Genomic DNA, 16784 nt, shown 5'->3' on the forward strand with positions numbered 1-16784 from the left:
CTAATTGCCTATAATTTCCACCTGTTGTCTGATCCATTTTCACAACAGCATGTGAAATTGATTGTCAATCAGTGTTGCTTCCTGAGTGGACAGTGGGATTTCACAGAAGTTTGATTGACTTGGAGTTACATTGTGTTGTTTGAGTGTTCCCTTTATTTTTTTACATCTGCTATGTAACATTAGGAAATAGGAATACCTCCTTAACCTCCTTAATGGTAGTTGTTGCATAGGAGAATAAAGAAATGTAAAATAAGAAAAATCCTAAATACATTGTATCTAAAGTGAATGTTCCTTGTGAAATACTAAGACATTCTCCTCTCCTTGTCCCCGGAAGGTCCCTTTCTTGGAAGCCTTTCTAAGATGAAGTTATGGGCTATCTTGGCTGTCTGCATTTTGCTGTTGAGATCTGTGTCCAACACCCCATTGCCCTCAAGCTGGTTAGCTGGTAAGAAGAGAACTAGTCAAGAATCCCTGCTGGAAGACGAGGACACAGCTCTGGGGATGTACAAAGCGGCTTCTGAACGTCCCACTGCCGTGCAGGGGCCACAGGATGTACAACATTACTGTAAGTGGTCATAGACTTGTAAAGTTCCAAAACTTTCATCTATACTTGTTTCAGTTCTTCTCCAGTTACAAGATATTTACTGACAATGAGTAAGAACCCTCTTGTGTGAATTCAGAGCCTGGAAACCTGCATAGCTAGTTCTGCTCTTAGATGAGAAGTAGAGACAATGCTCTGTGAGCTAAACAGCCTGGACTCCAGACTGATACATTGTATATAGCTAGTCCTGCTCTCAGCTGAGAAGTGGGGACAATTGTATCCAGTCTAGACAATGCTCTGTGAGCTAAACAGCCTGGACTCCAGACTGATACATTGTACATAGCTAGTCCTGCTTTCAGCTGAGAAGTGGAGACAATTGTATCCAGTCTAGACAATGCTCTGTGAGCTAAACAACCTGGACTCCAGACTGATACATTGTACATAGCTAGTCCTGCTCTCAGCTGAGAAGTGGAGACAATTGTATCCAGTCTAGACAATGCTCTATGAGCTAAACATCCTGGACTCCAGACTGATACATTGTACATAGCTAGTCCTGCTCTCAGCTGAGAAGTGGAGACAATTGTATCCAGTCTAGACAATGCTCTGTGAGCTAAACAGCCTGGTCTCCAGACTGATACATTGTACATAGCTAGTCCTGCTCTCAGCTGAGAAGTGGAGACAATTGTATCCAGTCTAGACAATGCTCTGTGAGCTAAACATCCTGGACTCCAGACTGATACATTGTACATAGCTAGTCCTGCTCTCAGCTGAGAAGTGGAGACAATTGTATCCAGTCTAGACAATGCTCTGTGAGCTAAACAGCCTGGACTCCAGACTGATACATTGTACATAGCTAGTCCTGCTCTCAGCTGAGAAGTGGAGACAATTGTATCCAGTCTAGACAGTGCTCAGTGAGCTAAACAGCCTGGACTCCAGACTGATACATTGTACATGCTCTGTGAGCCAAACAGCCCAAAGTCGGGACTGAAACACTGTAGCCAACTTACATGGAGATTTGTGCAGCTGATGTGTTACATTATGAGTCCCTATTATCCCTGCGTGAGCGCGGCCTCAGTGTTTGGGTAGGTGGATGTGAGCGCGGCCTCAGTGTTTGGGTAGGTGGATGTGAGCGCGGCCTCAGTGTTTGGGTAGGTGGATGTGAGCGCGGCCTCAGTGTTTGGGTAGGTGGATGTGAGCGCGGCCTCAGTGTTTGGGTAGGTGGATGTGAGCGCGGCCTCAGTGTTTGGGTAGGTGGATGTGAGCGCGGCCTCAGTGTTTGGGTAGGTGGATGTGAGCGCGGCCTCAGTGTTTGGGTAGGTGGATGTGAGCGCGGCCTCAGTGTTTGGGTAGGTGGATGTGAGCGTGGCCTCAGTGATTGGGTAGGTGGATGTGAGCGCGGCCTCAGTGTTTGGGTAGGTGGATGTGAGCGCGGCCTCAGTGTTTGGGTAGGTGGATGTGAGCGCGGCCTCAGTGTTTGGGTAGGTGGATGTGAGCACGGCCTCGGTGTTTGGGTAGGTGGATGTGAGCGCAGCCTCAGTGATTGGGTAGGTGGATGTGAGCGCGGCCTCAGCGATTGGGTAGGTGGATGTGAGCGCGGCCTCAGTGTTTGGGAAGGTGGATGTGAGCGCGGCCTCAGTGATTGGGTAGGTGGATGTGAGCGCGGCCTCAGTGATTGGGTAGGTGGATGTGAGCGCGGCCTCAGCGATTGGGTAGGTGGATGTGAGCGCTGCCTCAGTGATTGGGTAGGTGGATGTGAGCGCGGCCTCAGTGATTGGGTAGGTGGATGTGAGCGCGGCCTCAGCGATTGGGTAGGTGGATGTGAGCGCGGCCTCAGTGATTGGGTAGGTGGATGTGAGCGCTGCCTCAGTGATTGGGTAGGTGGATGTGAGCGCGGCCTCAGTGATTGGGTAGGTGGATGTGAGCGCGGCCTCAGTGATTGGGTAGGTGGATGTGAGCGCGGCCTCAGTGATTGGGTAGGTGGATGTGAGCGCGGCCTCAGTGATTGGGTAGGTGGATGTGAGCGCGGCCTCAGTGTTTGGGTAGGTGGATGTGAGCGCGGACAGGGCAGAGGCATTGTTATTTAATACGGGGACAGGTGATACTGTGATCCGTGTTGGTTTCAGCAGAACTTTAGGGCTGGAGGAAGAGGAATCCTGTGTCTTTTTGCACTCGAAGAATCAGTGAATGAGCCGGAGAAAGAAGCCTTTATTAATGACTAAGAATGAGGCTTTGACCTCGGCACCTTTCATGTCATATTCCATCACTGTGCACAAATGGCGCGGCTCCAGATTAGCCTCGGGCACCTTCACCATTATTATAGAAGAGGCCTTTGATGCCTGTGTGGACATGGGTGTAGTAATGACATAGGGGGGAGATTTATCAAAACCTGTTCAAAGCAAAAGTTGCCCAGTTGCCCATAGCTCAGATCGCTACTTTCATTTTGCAGAGGCCTTGTTAAAAATGAAAGTAGTGATCTGATTGGTTGCTATGGGCAACTGAGCAACTTTTCCTCTGCACAGGCTTTGATAAATCTCCCCCTATAGTGACTGTATAGATGACGCCGGGCAGAGTAGGCTGCTCCTAATGGAAATACATTCTATAAAAGGTTGGCAAAGACTTGTTTGGCAAATGATGACATAATGTGGACAGAATACATGCAACACGTGCGTATACAGTGGTCCCTCAAGTTACAATATTAATTGGTTCTGGGACGACCATTGTATGTTGAAACCATTGTATGTTGAGACCAGAACTCTATGGAAACCTGGTAATTGGTTCTAAAGGCACCAAAATGTCATCCAAAAATAGGAAAAAGTGAGGATTAAATAAAAATAAGAAGATAACTAATATAGATAAAGCAAATCCTTACATATAAAAGTAATAAAGATCTGTTGGAGCTGTAAATCACTGTCTATGTCAGTGTTTTCCAAGCAGGGAGCCTCCAGCTGTTTCAAAACTACAACTCCCAGCATGCCCGGACAGCCAAAGGCTGTCCGGGCATTCTGGGAGTTGTAGTTTTGCCTCCGCTGGGGGCACCCTGCTTGGGAAACACTGGTCTATGTAGAGGACAGGAGCTTCTTCAGGGTCCTGTACAGTACACACAGTTTCCTAAAAAAGTAATGGAGCCGCCCTCACCTGGTGTCCAAAGGAGCAGCTAACCCTGGTACAGGTAAAGAGTACAGAACATGTAATACCGCCGCCTGTACTGTAGGGGGCGCTACCAGACACCAGTCAGTGCATACACTTCAGTAATACAGGTAAAGAGTAGTACAGAACATGTAATACCTCCCTGTACTGTAGGGGGCGCTACCAGACATCAGACAGTGCATACGCTTCAGTAATACAGGGGTTTTACCAGTAAATTGCCCATTCTGATTGGTCAGTTCTTCCAGCCATTGACACGTTTCACAGATCTGGACTGTCTGTACATTGTATGTTGAGTCTGGTTTCAACTTACAATGGTCCAGAAAAAACAATTGTATGTTGAAACTATTGTATGTTGAGGCCATTGTAAGCTGAGGGATCACTGTAACCCTGAAATTTACCATTTTATGTTTATAGTTCCTATGCAGACCTAAGGGTCTATTCACACAGCAGAATTTCCGGTTGGGGAATTCCGTCTCGAATTAAAGCCCAATAGACTTCTATGGGATTCCGCACTCCCATTCACACTTCTGAATTTCCGCTTGCGGAATTCCGCAAACGGAAATTAAGAAGTGTGAATGGGAGTGCGGAATCCCATAGAAGTCTATTGGGCTTTAATTCGAGACGGAATTCCCCAACCGGAAATTCTGCTGTGTGAATAAACCCTTAGGCTAGAAAATCTCCGGGCAGAAAATTTCCGGCCAGAGATACCGAGTGCTGAATCAGTCGGCACTAGGACCACGCGGACACTGCAGTCTCCAATAGTCTGTAATGTGTTCCACAAGTATTTCTGCCTAAAGAATGAGCAACGCCATTCTTCAGGCAGAAATTTCCAAGCGGATTTTCCGTTCACAAATTCTGCTTCACAGATTCCGAAGTGTGAATTTGTGAACCGAAACCCATTCACTACACTATACATCTTAGCAGGTGGAATTTCTGCCTGTAATTTCAAAGCGGAATGTGAACCTAGCCTTAAAGGGGTACTCCGGTGGAAAACTTTTTTTTTTTTTTTTTTTTAATGAACTGGTGCCAGAAAGATAAACAGATTTGGGAATTACTTCTATTAAAAAATCTTAATCCTTCCAGTACTTATTAGCAGCTGTATACTATAGAGGAAATTCTTTGCTTTTTGAATTTCTTTTTTTTGACTTGCCCACGGTGCTCTCTGCTGACACCTCTGTCCGTGTCAGGAACTGTCCAGAGCAGCATAGGTTTGCTGTGAGGATTTTCTCCTGCTCTGGACAGTTCCTGATACGGGCATCAGGTGTCAGCAGAGAGCACTGTGGACAAGACAAAAAAGAAATTCAAAAAGAAAAGAATTTCCTCTGTAGCATACAGCTGCTAAAAAGTACTGGAAGGATTAATATTTTTTAATAGAAATCATTTACAAATCTGTTTAACTTTCTGGCACCAGTTGATTTAAAAATAAATAAATAAATAAATTTCCACCGGAGTACCCCTTTAAGTGTTTCCAAGCAAGTCACATGTCCCTCTCATCCCTCTTCTGTTTGTTATCCGTAACCTACTAGACATATAGATCTGCACAGGAGCTGTATACACAAATCCATAGATTTTTAACCAAGATTGTTTGCAGAGTTGCTTCATGCCGTCAAAAGTCGGCGCAAGCACAATTTTTTTTTTCTCCCGCTATTCGCGATCCTAATATAACGTGCTTCACGCTGCCGGAGACAAACTGTAATGTGAATGTAGCCTTAGATGCATTGTGCACTTAAAGGGCTACTCCACTGGAAAACATTCAGTGCCAGAAAGATACACAGGTTTGTAAATAACTTCTGTTCGAAAATCTAAATTCTTCCAGTACTTATCAGCTGCTGTATGCTCCACAGGAAGTTCTTTTCTTTTGGAATTTCCTTTCTGTCTGACCACAGTGCTCTCTGCTGACACCTCTGTCCATTTTAGGAACTGTCCAGAGTAGGAGCAAATCCTCATAGAAAACCTGTCCTGCTCCAGACAATTCCTGACATGGACAGAGGTGTCAGCAGAGAGCACTGTGGTCAGGCAGAAAGGAAATTCATGAAGAAAAGAACTTCCTGTGGAGCAAATAGCAACTGATAAGTACTGGAAGGATTAAGATTTTTAAATAGAAGTAATTTACAAATCTGTTTAACTTTCTGGCACCAGTTGATTATTTATTTAAATTTTTTTTCAGAGGAGTACCCCTTTAAAATACATATCTATTAGCATATCAATATAATGTAGTATTGACTTATCTTATCACTATTATTGGGGGGGGTTGCACTTTTTTAGAAAAAATAACTTAAAACGTGCAGCATCATTGTTGTGTATGAGAAGCTTGGTGGGGGGGGGGGGGAGCCGAGCTATTATAGGAAATCACCAGTGGAGGCGGTAGTGAGTGTCACCATGCGGTAGTGTAGGTGAGGGGCCGCACTATGCTCCACATATGCTCCTATACACATGTGCTGAGCTGTACAGATGTCAGCCAGATGTTTCCTGCAGTAACCCGGCCCCTACTGAGCTCTAATATCTGATAGATATTGTGTTATGCTGGATGAACTTCACTATGTGTTTATGGTGACGCTCACTAGGAAAATATAACCCTATTACCCTAAGTACAGTACAGCAGATCCAGACTGCACGGACATTCCTGTGTATTTGGACACAATCACACTATTGATTCTGATGATTAACCCTCATAGCGCCTACAAATGCTGCGGCACTGTACACAGATGGTGACCCTGCACATCACTCCCCTATATGCTTCCGACATACACACGCTGGGGACAATTTGTACAAGGACATCTATGGAGAATCTGTAGGGAGTTCAGATCAGTCACAGTTAGGATGAAATGGCCGGGGGTCCCATAAACCACCATGAAGAGAACAATGGGGCACGGACGAAAGATCCAAAACAGGATGAGGACTTAATATGAAGCCTCAATAGATAGATATGAGAGATAGATAGAGAGATACATAGATAGAAATGAGATAGATAGATAGATAGAAATGAGATAGATAGATAGATAGAAATGAGATAGAAAGATAGATATAAGAGAGAGAGAGAGAGAGAGAGAGAGAGAGAGAGAGAGAGAGATAGAGAGATAGATAGATATGAGATAGATATGAGATAGATATGAGATAGATATGAGATAGATAGATAGATAGATAGATAGATAGAAATGAGATAGCTATGAGATAGATAGATATGAAATAGATAGATAGATAGATAGATAGATATGAGATAGATATATATATGAGATAGATAGATAGATAGATAGGAGATAGATAGATGATATGATATAGATAGATGTGAGATGGATAGATAGATATGAGATAGATAGATAGATAGATAGATAGATAGATAGGAGATAGATAGATAGATGGATAGATAGATAGGAGATAGATAGATGGATAGATAGATAAATAGATATGTGGTGCCGGTAGAGTAACGGTGACTGGGGTGTTGCAGTGGTAGTGTAGGTTCTGGTGGTATTAACCCTTTAATGTCGTGACACCAGGATGGGGTTTCCTAAACATTAATGTTCCTACCGCCAAACGTCCCACAAATGGTAGGGAAAAAATAACAGAATGTCCACAGCAAATTTCAGGAATAAACTGAAGAAACTTTACTTGCGGAATTTATGAAACAGTCTTTAACATAACAGTCTTTTCAAGAGTGAACCGGGATACAGGTTCCTCACAGGTTTGCTGGGACTTGGAAGCAATGAGCTTTTATGCAGACTACTGTGCTACTAATTTAGAAGATTTGAGCCGGTAGTAGTCACACAGGATTTGATAGATGGAGCTTTGAGTAACTCATGTTTAGTGGCTGCAGGTTCTTAGGCTTTGGGCCTAGTTGAATTGAATCGATGCTGATGAGATGTGTGCTGCTTGATAGTCCTGCAGGAAGAGAGAAGAAGAAGAGAGTCAATTGATTGATTACAGCCCTTTATATAATAAGGGGCTGGACTAAGCTCATTGGTCAGCAAAGCTGTAAGTTATGAACCCAGTGAACTCTGGGTACATCACATGACCTCTAAGGTCCTTGAACATTTTATACATCACAACCGTACATCATGTGACCACTAAGGTCCTGTACATATATTTTCTATACATTAAATAAACATAAACACACTTTACATGAGGCGACCATGGGCAAGCCCTGCAGGAGAGCCCTATATGAATGGAGGGACTCTAGCTGAGGGGACTTTAGACAAGGGACAGGACAAGGTCCTGTACTGGGACACCACAGATAGATAGATATGAGATAGATAAATATGAGATAGATGGATAGATAGATATGAGATGGATAGATATGAGATAGATATTAGATAGATAGATAGATATGAGAGATAGATATAGATAGATAGATATGATATAGATATTAGATAGATAGATAGATATGAGATAAATAGATATGAGAGATAGATATGAGAGATAGATATGAGATAGATAGAGAGATAGATATGAGATAGATAGAAATGAGATAGATAGATATGAGATATATAGATAGATAGATTACATAATAAATATAAGAGATGGATTGATTGATAAATAGATGGATAGATAGATTTACTTTTATTGTTGGGATTTATGGGCACACAATTCATGGCAAGAAAATGATGTATACAATTCCTATAAAACCGTAGCATTTATGGTTAGTATAGTGAGCTCGGTATAGGCTTTCTATGGGGCTGTTTACAAAATACCATTTCTCACTATGACAACCTAATTTTACAAAATTTTGTGAAAGAAAAACCATGTATAAAATGTGTACCCTATGGGTGAAAATACAATCCCAGCTAATATTCCCAGGCCCGGGGGCCCCAGTTATTCCCCTTATGAGTCACTCGCGGGTCACGTCTTATGTTACTCCTGGAGAACTTTGACATTGTTGCTTTAAGTCAAATAGTTTGGGTGCAGTTGTTGTGACTCAGTTGAGAGTAATGGTGGCCGGATACATGATCCTGACACACTCATTCCATCGCACTGTGTGTATATTAGATAAGTCACCGTGTAACCTACAAATCACTCGGCTACAATCAGGAAACACATAGTACTAAAAATAAAATGTTTAATTCTGCGACAAATCACCCTGTCAACAGGTGGCAACAACACGGGGCACCGCCATGGGGTGTATCATGGTGCCTTCTGTTGGTGTTCCTCTTCACCATATTGTGTACTGTTACACAGAGTACCATGGTGTCCGCATAGTGCCATATAATGATACTAATAACTAATATAGTTCTGTAAATAAAAATAGTGAACAGTACTGCCATTACTTGCAAAAACAATATACTGTACAGTGCCAACGGTGAATAAATAAATACTGGAGGCCAGAGGAACGGGAGACCATGAAACAGTTCCGTAGCCGTTCCTGCATTTAGTTCTTGGTGATGTGTCTTTTTTTCGACACTGCCAACCGGCAGCTTTTAATATGGAAAAATAAAGGTCATGTTTTATCGTAGGTGAGTGTCTATGCTATTTTTTTAACCTGATTCTGGACTTAAAGGGGTACTCCACACTATCCAAAGGATAGGGGATAAGATGTCTGATCGCGGGGAACCTGCCGCTGGGGACCCCTACGATCTCCTTATGCTCTAATCGAACACCAGGTGCAGCACCGGAGGCTCGTGACGTCACGGCCGCACCCCACTCGTGACGTATTGGCCACGCCCCCTCAATGCAAGTCTATGGGAGGGGGCGTGACAACGTCACGCCCCCTCCCATAGACTTGCATTGAGGGGGCATAGCCGTGATGTCACAAACGGGGCGTGACCGTGACGTCACGAGCCTCCGCCCCACATCGCCAGTCATCCGGCACGAGGCAAAGTTCGCTCCGTGCACCGGATGTCTGGGGTGCCGCAGCCGACATTGCGGGGGTCCCCAGCAGCGGAGGATAAGATATCTATTGGCGGAATACCCCTTTAAGTGAGGTATTTATTTTTCTGATTAAAGGGGTACTCCGGTGGAAAACTAATTTTTTATTTATTTTTTTAAATCAACTGGTGCCAGAAAGTTAAACAGATTTGTAAATTACTTCTATTAAAAAATCTTAATCCTTCCAGTACTTATTAGCTGCCGAATACTACAGAGGAAATTCTTATTTATTTATTTATTTTGGAACACAGAGCTCTCTGCTGAATCATGAGCACAGTGCTCTCTGCTGACATCTCTGTCCATTTTACGAACTGTCCAGAGCAGCATATGTTTGCTATGGGGATTTTCTCCTATTCTGGACAGTTCCTAAAATGGACAGATGTCAGCAGAGAGCACTGTGCTCGTGATGTCAGCAGAGAGCTCTATGTTCCAAAAAGAAAATAATTTCCTCTGTAGTATTCAGCAGCTAATAAGTACTGGAAGGATTAAGATTTTTTAATAGAAGTCATTTACAAATCTGTTTAACTTTCTGGCACCAGTTGATTTAAAAAAAAAAAGTTTTCCACCGGAGTACCCCTTTAAGCACCCCCTCACCATTTCTTTTGTTGTTCCGGAGCCACTTTATAGGAGTCAAATTATATCAGTGCTGCCACCTATCTTTCTCTATTGTACCTTTATAGTATTGGTGCCATTGCCCCCCAAAAAGATAGCCTACTCTAGTGAATTGCACCTTACCCCATAAGGCATATATAAAGAAAAACTGTATTTTCTGTATTGGATCTGTCTTCATACAGTATTTGGTTTGTATTTTGCCCATTTCGTATATTTTTCTGGGGATTATGTACATTTTTATACAACACCATTTTATCTGCAGACAATAAATACCCCAATGTTTAGTCTGACGGTTCGTCAAGGGTTGAGAAACTTGGTGAATCCAGGACTGTTCCCGTTCTTCCAGTGAGTCCCTTTCAGTGTATCCCAGAAGAGTCTGGCGGCAGCTTACTTCTCCTTTCTCCATTGAGAACACATGAACGCTTGGCCGGAATATTACTAGTCTATGGAGGGATGGGGAGAAATAGCTGTCATGAATATTCAGATGACAGCTATTTCATGTATGGAAACCTTAAGAATAAGCAGGTATATGTTATATCATATATATGGGTCATGTACGGACCAGAGCTGTAGACCTTACACATTCAGCTTGAGACTTTCCCCGCAAACAGTATGTGACAAATGTAAGCAATAAAAGCAATATGAGGTGTACTGAATGGGTCCCCGTGTACTCTGCACATGGCACAAGAGATAGGACCCGTGTAAATGATGTTGCCATAAGCACAGACCTTGTAAAGCATCGCCCGTAGGGCTGGCTCTCCATGGTGCACCTGCTCAGTTTCATTCGGTCCTATTCAGATACAGGGAATAAGGTGAATATCAGACACAGCTACGTGTACAGATGAGCCAATGTACCTGCACTCATAGAAGCATGGAAGCCCCATCATTGTGTGTATTCATAAGGGTCCTAAAGATCGTATTCCCACTGATCAAACATTGAAGGTCTGTCCTAAGGCTGGGTCACTGGAGAACCTCTTAAATGGGTCAAGGTCTCACTTTCCTGGGATTAGGCTTCAAGCTTGTCAAACCTTATTATGGACAATTCGGGGAACCCTTTTTCATGTGTCCTATGTAAAGGGGTACTCTGCCCCTAGCCATCTTATCCCCTATCTAAAGGATAGGGGATAAGATGTCTGCTCGCGAGGATCCCACCACTAGCAACCCCCGCGATCTCTCCTGCAGCACCCCTGTCATCTGGTGCACAGAGCAAACTTCGCTCGTGACGTCATGATCTCGCCCCTCAAGGCATCCTGCCCCACCCCTCAATGTAAGTCTATGGGAGGGGGCGGGCATGATGTCAGGAGCCTCCGGCCTTCATCGCCAGTCGTCAGGCACGGAGCGAAGTTCTGCAGGAGAGATCGCAGGGGTTCTCAGTGGCGGGACCCCCGCAATCAGACATCTTATCCCCTATGCTTTGGATAGGGGATAAGATGGCTAGGGGCAGAGTACCCCTTTAAATGGGACATATGAAAAAGGGTTCCCTGAATTGTCCATAATAAGGTTTGACAAGCTTGAAGCCTAATCCCAGGAAAGTGAGACCTTGACTAGGTACATGTATCCCCTGAATTTACCTACAAAGGACTCGGAGATTTATGACTCGTGAATAGTATAATCCTGAAGCTTTAAATAGCCTACAAAACTGAGCTGTGGAGCCATCTATATGGATGTTAGCAGGTGCATACCCTCCCCCCGGACAATGAACGCAGCAGCTCTCATATATATATATATGTGTGTATATGTATTTACTCAAGCATGCTCTGTTTAGCTCAATGAATTGGGTGGTGACTATTAGTCAAATGGGAGAATTTGAATTTAATAAACTATAACATTTGACATTAACCATGAATGATGTAGGACAATCCCATGATGACAATAGGATGTCATCAGGGCTGGTGCAAGGATTTTTGCCACCCTAGGCAAAAGATAATTTTTACGCCCATTGACACAGCCTTTGACACGCCCCACCTTACTACTGGGGTGTCACACTGTAACAAGCCCCCTCCTCATGTAATTAGCTTACTACTGGGGTGTCACACTGTAACAAGCCCCCTCCTCATGTAATCTCCTTACTACTGGGGTGTCACACTGTAACAAGCCCCCTCCTCATGTAATCACCTTACTACTGGGGTGTCACACTGTAACAAGCCCCCTCCTCATGTAATCTCCTTACTACTGGGGTGTCACACTGTAACAAGCCCCCTCCTCATGTAATCTCCTTACTACTGGGGTGTCACACTGTAACAAGCCCCCTCCTCATGTAATCTCCTTACTATTGGGGTGACACAATGTAACAAGCCCCCTCCTCATGTAATCTCCTTACTACTGGGGTGACACAATGTAACAAGCCCCTTCCTCATGTAATTTCCTTACTACTGGGGTAACACAATATAACAAGCCTCCTCCTCATGTAATCTCCTTACTACTGGGGTGACACAATGTAACAAGCCCCTTCCTCATGTAATTACCTTACTACTGGGGTGTCACACTGTAACAAGCCCCCTCCTCATGTAATCCCCTTACTACTGGGGTGACACAATGTAACAAGCCCCCTCCTCATGTAATCTCCTTACTACTGGGGTGACACAATGTAACAAGCCCCCTCCTCATGTAATCCCCTTACTACTCGGGTGACACAATGTAACAAGCCTCCTCCTCATGTAATCCCCTTACTACTCGGGTGACACAATGTAACAAGCCTCCTCCTCATGTAATCACCTTACTACTGGGGTGACACAATGTAACAAGCCCCTTCCTCATGTAATTTCCTTACTACTGGGGTGACACAATGTAACAAGCCCCCTCCTCATGTAATCTCCTTACTACTGGGGTGACACCATGTAACAAGCCTCCTCCTCATGCTGCTGGCTACGTGAGTGGTTTGGATGCTGGTTGACTAACTTTCTTGGGGCAGGCAGAGCGGTGCCCCCACTAAGAGGTACTCTAGGCAGCTGCCTATTTTGCCTATAGGCAGAGCCGGCCCTGGATGTCATAGATCTGATATCAGACCCTAAAGGAGTCATTCATAGGAAGATTTGGTTGAGCACTGGGCAAAACTAGGGCACACCTTTTGGAGTACAGAATCCAATTAGATTTGTGAATAGATTTATAGTCAGAAAGCTACCAGCAAAGTCATGTATTAAGAACCTGAAAAAAAAAAAAATTTTTATCTGGACCTTTTAAAGGGGTTATCCACCATAAGGTGATTTTAGTACGTACCTGACAGACAGTAAAGGACATGCTTAGGAAGGATCTGCGCTTGTCTTGGGCTAAATGGCTATGTCATGAGATTACCATAACACTGTGGCTAGCTTTTTGTGAACTGGTATTTCCTGTTTGACTTCTTTTTTTTTTTTTTTACTACAAATCCCACAATTCCATTTTCCTCCCTCCCACACATCAGCCCCCCACCCATTGAAACATAAATGAGCTGCAGACCTGTGGTTTTCAATCAGGGTGCCTACAGCTGTTGCATTAGTGGCAGATTGATCCCTCTCCCACCAAGCGATCGCTCCACCCATTGAAGCAGACAGGCTCCCTGTCATCAGCTGACTAGTGAGTCAGGTCTCGGCCGCATTGCAACCTGGGAAAAATCTGAGACATCAGTCATTTTGTATGCTGTTAAAAATAAATATTGTGGTGAAAATCACAGAAGAATTGTGAGAAAACCGTCACACACAGGTACAGACAATATATTATGAACTACACTAACTTTACAGCCCCTGTAGCACAGTCAAATAAATAAAATTCCTGGAATACCCCTTTAATTCATGTACTCAGTCACTCGGTATGTATGAAGATGAGCTCTTATGGCAGCTAATCTGCATAAAGACTTCCTCGGAGAAGCCAAAAATCTGTTTTTAACGTTCTGCATCATTTCTTGCAATATTTTCGGCCTGAGTACGCCAAAAACATTCCTGTGTTATGACTTCCTGACTTTAAATCTTTTCACAAATTCAATTAAAAAAGGAGTATTCCAAATTAAAGTGTCCCTGTCAGTTACAAAAAACTTTGATATATCAGGTCAATAGTTTTGACAAATTGGGGTCTCACTGCTGAGACCCCCACCAATCAGAAGAACAATGTGCAGCACATGCTTTACTCTACAGCTCCCAGCGACCTCTGTCCAGCTTCCATAGATTCATTATGGGGCCACTGGATGGAGATTACTACAAGCCGGGGAGTAAAGTGCGCTGCTGTGTGCTTCTCCCCGCTAGTTCTCCAGACTAAAACTTTAGACTTATCTCTGTGACGCGTCTTAAATTCATTTTTTTTTTAATGGCAAGTACACTTCAATTTTACTGATTCCCTATCCACATGAGTATCTTTTAAATATCTATTGGGCACTTTTTTAAAGTCCGGCATTATGGGACAATTGGACTGAAAACTTTGTATTGTGAGGACGAGAGCTTTTCTTTGATCCATGGTTAGCCGAGCGACAGTTTTAGGCCCTAATCACACGTCGAACTTCTGCCTTAAATGAAAGCCCAATACACTTCTATGGGATTCCGCACTCCCATTCACACTTCTGAATTTCCGCTAGCAGAATTACACAAACAGATATTCAGAAGTGTGAATGGGAGTGCGGAATCCCATAGAAGTGTATTGGGCTTTAATTTAAAGGGGTTATCCAGGAAAAAAAACTTTTTTATATATATATTAACTGGCTCCAGAAAGTTAAACAGATTTGTAAATTACTTCTATTAAAAAATCTTAATCCTTTCAGTACTTATGAGCTTCTGAAGTTAAGGTTGTTCTTTTCTGTCTAAGTGCTCTCTGATGACACGTGTCTCGGGATTTGCTTCTAAACTGGGCGGTTCCCGAGACAGGTGTCATCAGAGAGGACTTAGACAGAAAAGAACAACTCAACTTCAGAAGCTCATGCTAAGAACAACCTTAAAGGGTACCTCTCATCAAATAAACTTTTGATATATTTTAGATTAATGAATGTTGAATAACTTTCCAATAGCATGTTAATGAAAAATATGCTTCATTCTATTGTATTTTTCCCGATCAGTCCTGTCAGCAAGCATTTCTGACTCATGCTGGAGTCCTAAACACTCAGAGCTGCCAGCCTGCTTTGTTCACAGCCAAACAGGCTGTGAACAAAGCAGGCTGGCAGATCTGAGTGTTCTCCTTTGTGAACAAAGCAGACTGGCAGCTCGTAGTGTTTAGGACTCCAGCATGAGTCTGAAATGCTTGCTGACAGGACTGGTAGGGAGACCCCTAGTGGTCATTTCCTCAAAGTGGAAAATTAAATAGAAAGAAGCATATTTATTAATAACATGCAATTGTAAAGTTATTCTGCATACATTAATCTATAATATATCAAAAGTTTTTTTGATGAGAGGTACCCTTTAACTTCAGAAGAAATGCTGTAGGAGTCCACTTTTGTTTGTATTTGCTTAGACCCATTTCTGAGGTCACTGCAGGAGGGTTGTTTTCAGGAGGTGCTGTGTTGTTCCCTATGCGGATGATGTGACGGTAGTGATATCTGAGCCTCGCGAGGTGGAGATGTTGTCTGTGGCCATCAGAAGTTACTCGGAAGCCTCAGGGTTTATGGACAACCTTGAGAAGAGTAAAGCTCTCCTGGTATCAGATGGTGATCCAGACTCTGATCTGCCATAATTTGCAAGAGCCTTAACCCATATTAAAATACTAGGGATTACATTTGGGAAGGACAATGATGCCATACTAAATCGGGAAGAGAAGTTGGAAGCTGGAAATGCATAGGTTAAGCAATGGAAGAACTGGAGGCTGACTAATAGAGAAAGGGCTAAAAGTTTAAATGGTAACTCTCATTAAAACAAATTTTTGCTATTGCTCTCCTTATGGTAAATAAAAAATATTTCTAATATACTTTGTGTTAAAAAAAAATGAACTTTTCTATGTTTTATTTGGGCTTAAAAAAGCTCCAGAGCACATTTTCCCCCATCTCATACACAGATTTAGGAACGAAGCCCAAACACAGGAAGTGCAGCCTGGAGTGCTGAGGGGGGGGTGTCCAACCAACAGCATATGGCAGTTAAGTGTGAGAGGAGCTATGATTGGATGAGGCTGGACACATCCCCCTCAGCACTCCAGGCTGCTGTGTTTGGACTTCGGTTAAAAGTCTGTGTATAAGATGGGGGGGAAATGTGCTCTTGAGCTTTTTTAAGCACAAATAAAACATAGAAAACTTCATTATTTTTTTTTAAACAAAGTATATTAGAAATATTTTTTATTTACCATAAGGAGTGGAATAGCAACAATTTTTTTTAATGAGAGTTACCCTTTAAAGGGGTACTCTGCCCCTAGACAAAGAATAGGGTAAAAGATGTTTGATCACGGGGGGTCCCGCCACTGGGGACCCCCACGATCTCCCTGCTGCATCTGGCGTTCCTTCAGAGCATCGGGTGCAGCGCCGAAGGTTTGTGATGTCACAGTCATGCCCTGCTCATGATGTCACGGTCACACCCCTCAATGCAAGTCTATGGGAGGGGGCGTGGTGGATGCCACGCCCCCTCCCATAGACTTGCATTGAGGGGGCGTTGCTGTGGTGTCATGAGCAGGGTGTGGCCGTGATGTCACAAACCTCTGACCCGCATCACCAGTTATCCAGCACGAAGCGAAGTTCGCTCCGTGCACCAGT

The 16784-nt window shown here is 43.5% G+C and overlaps 1 protein-coding gene across 4 annotated transcripts in view; it reads left to right on the forward strand.

Annotated features, from left to right (window-relative positions):
• Positions 1 to 16784, forward strand: part of GDNF (glial cell derived neurotrophic factor) — a 54284-nt gene that overhangs the window by 19074 nt on the left and 18426 nt on the right. For 3 of the 4 annotated variants that reach the window (XM_056546255.1, XM_056546260.1, XM_056546267.1), the window contains exon 2: positions 335 to 565. In XM_056546255.1, the coding sequence (XP_056402230.1) occupies positions 361 to 565 (205 nt within the window). In that variant the 5' untranslated portion in view covers positions 335 to 360. Of the gene's footprint in view, positions 1 to 334; positions 566 to 3046; positions 3147 to 16784 lie in introns of those variants that run through there. The other variant, XM_056546276.1, reaches the window with a different exon arrangement.

Source organism: Hyla sarda, chromosome 1 (genome assembly GCF_029499605.1).
Source record: "Hyla sarda isolate aHylSar1 chromosome 1, aHylSar1.hap1, whole genome shotgun sequence".
Taxonomy (NCBI): domain Eukaryota; kingdom Metazoa; phylum Chordata; class Amphibia; order Anura; family Hylidae; genus Hyla; species Hyla sarda.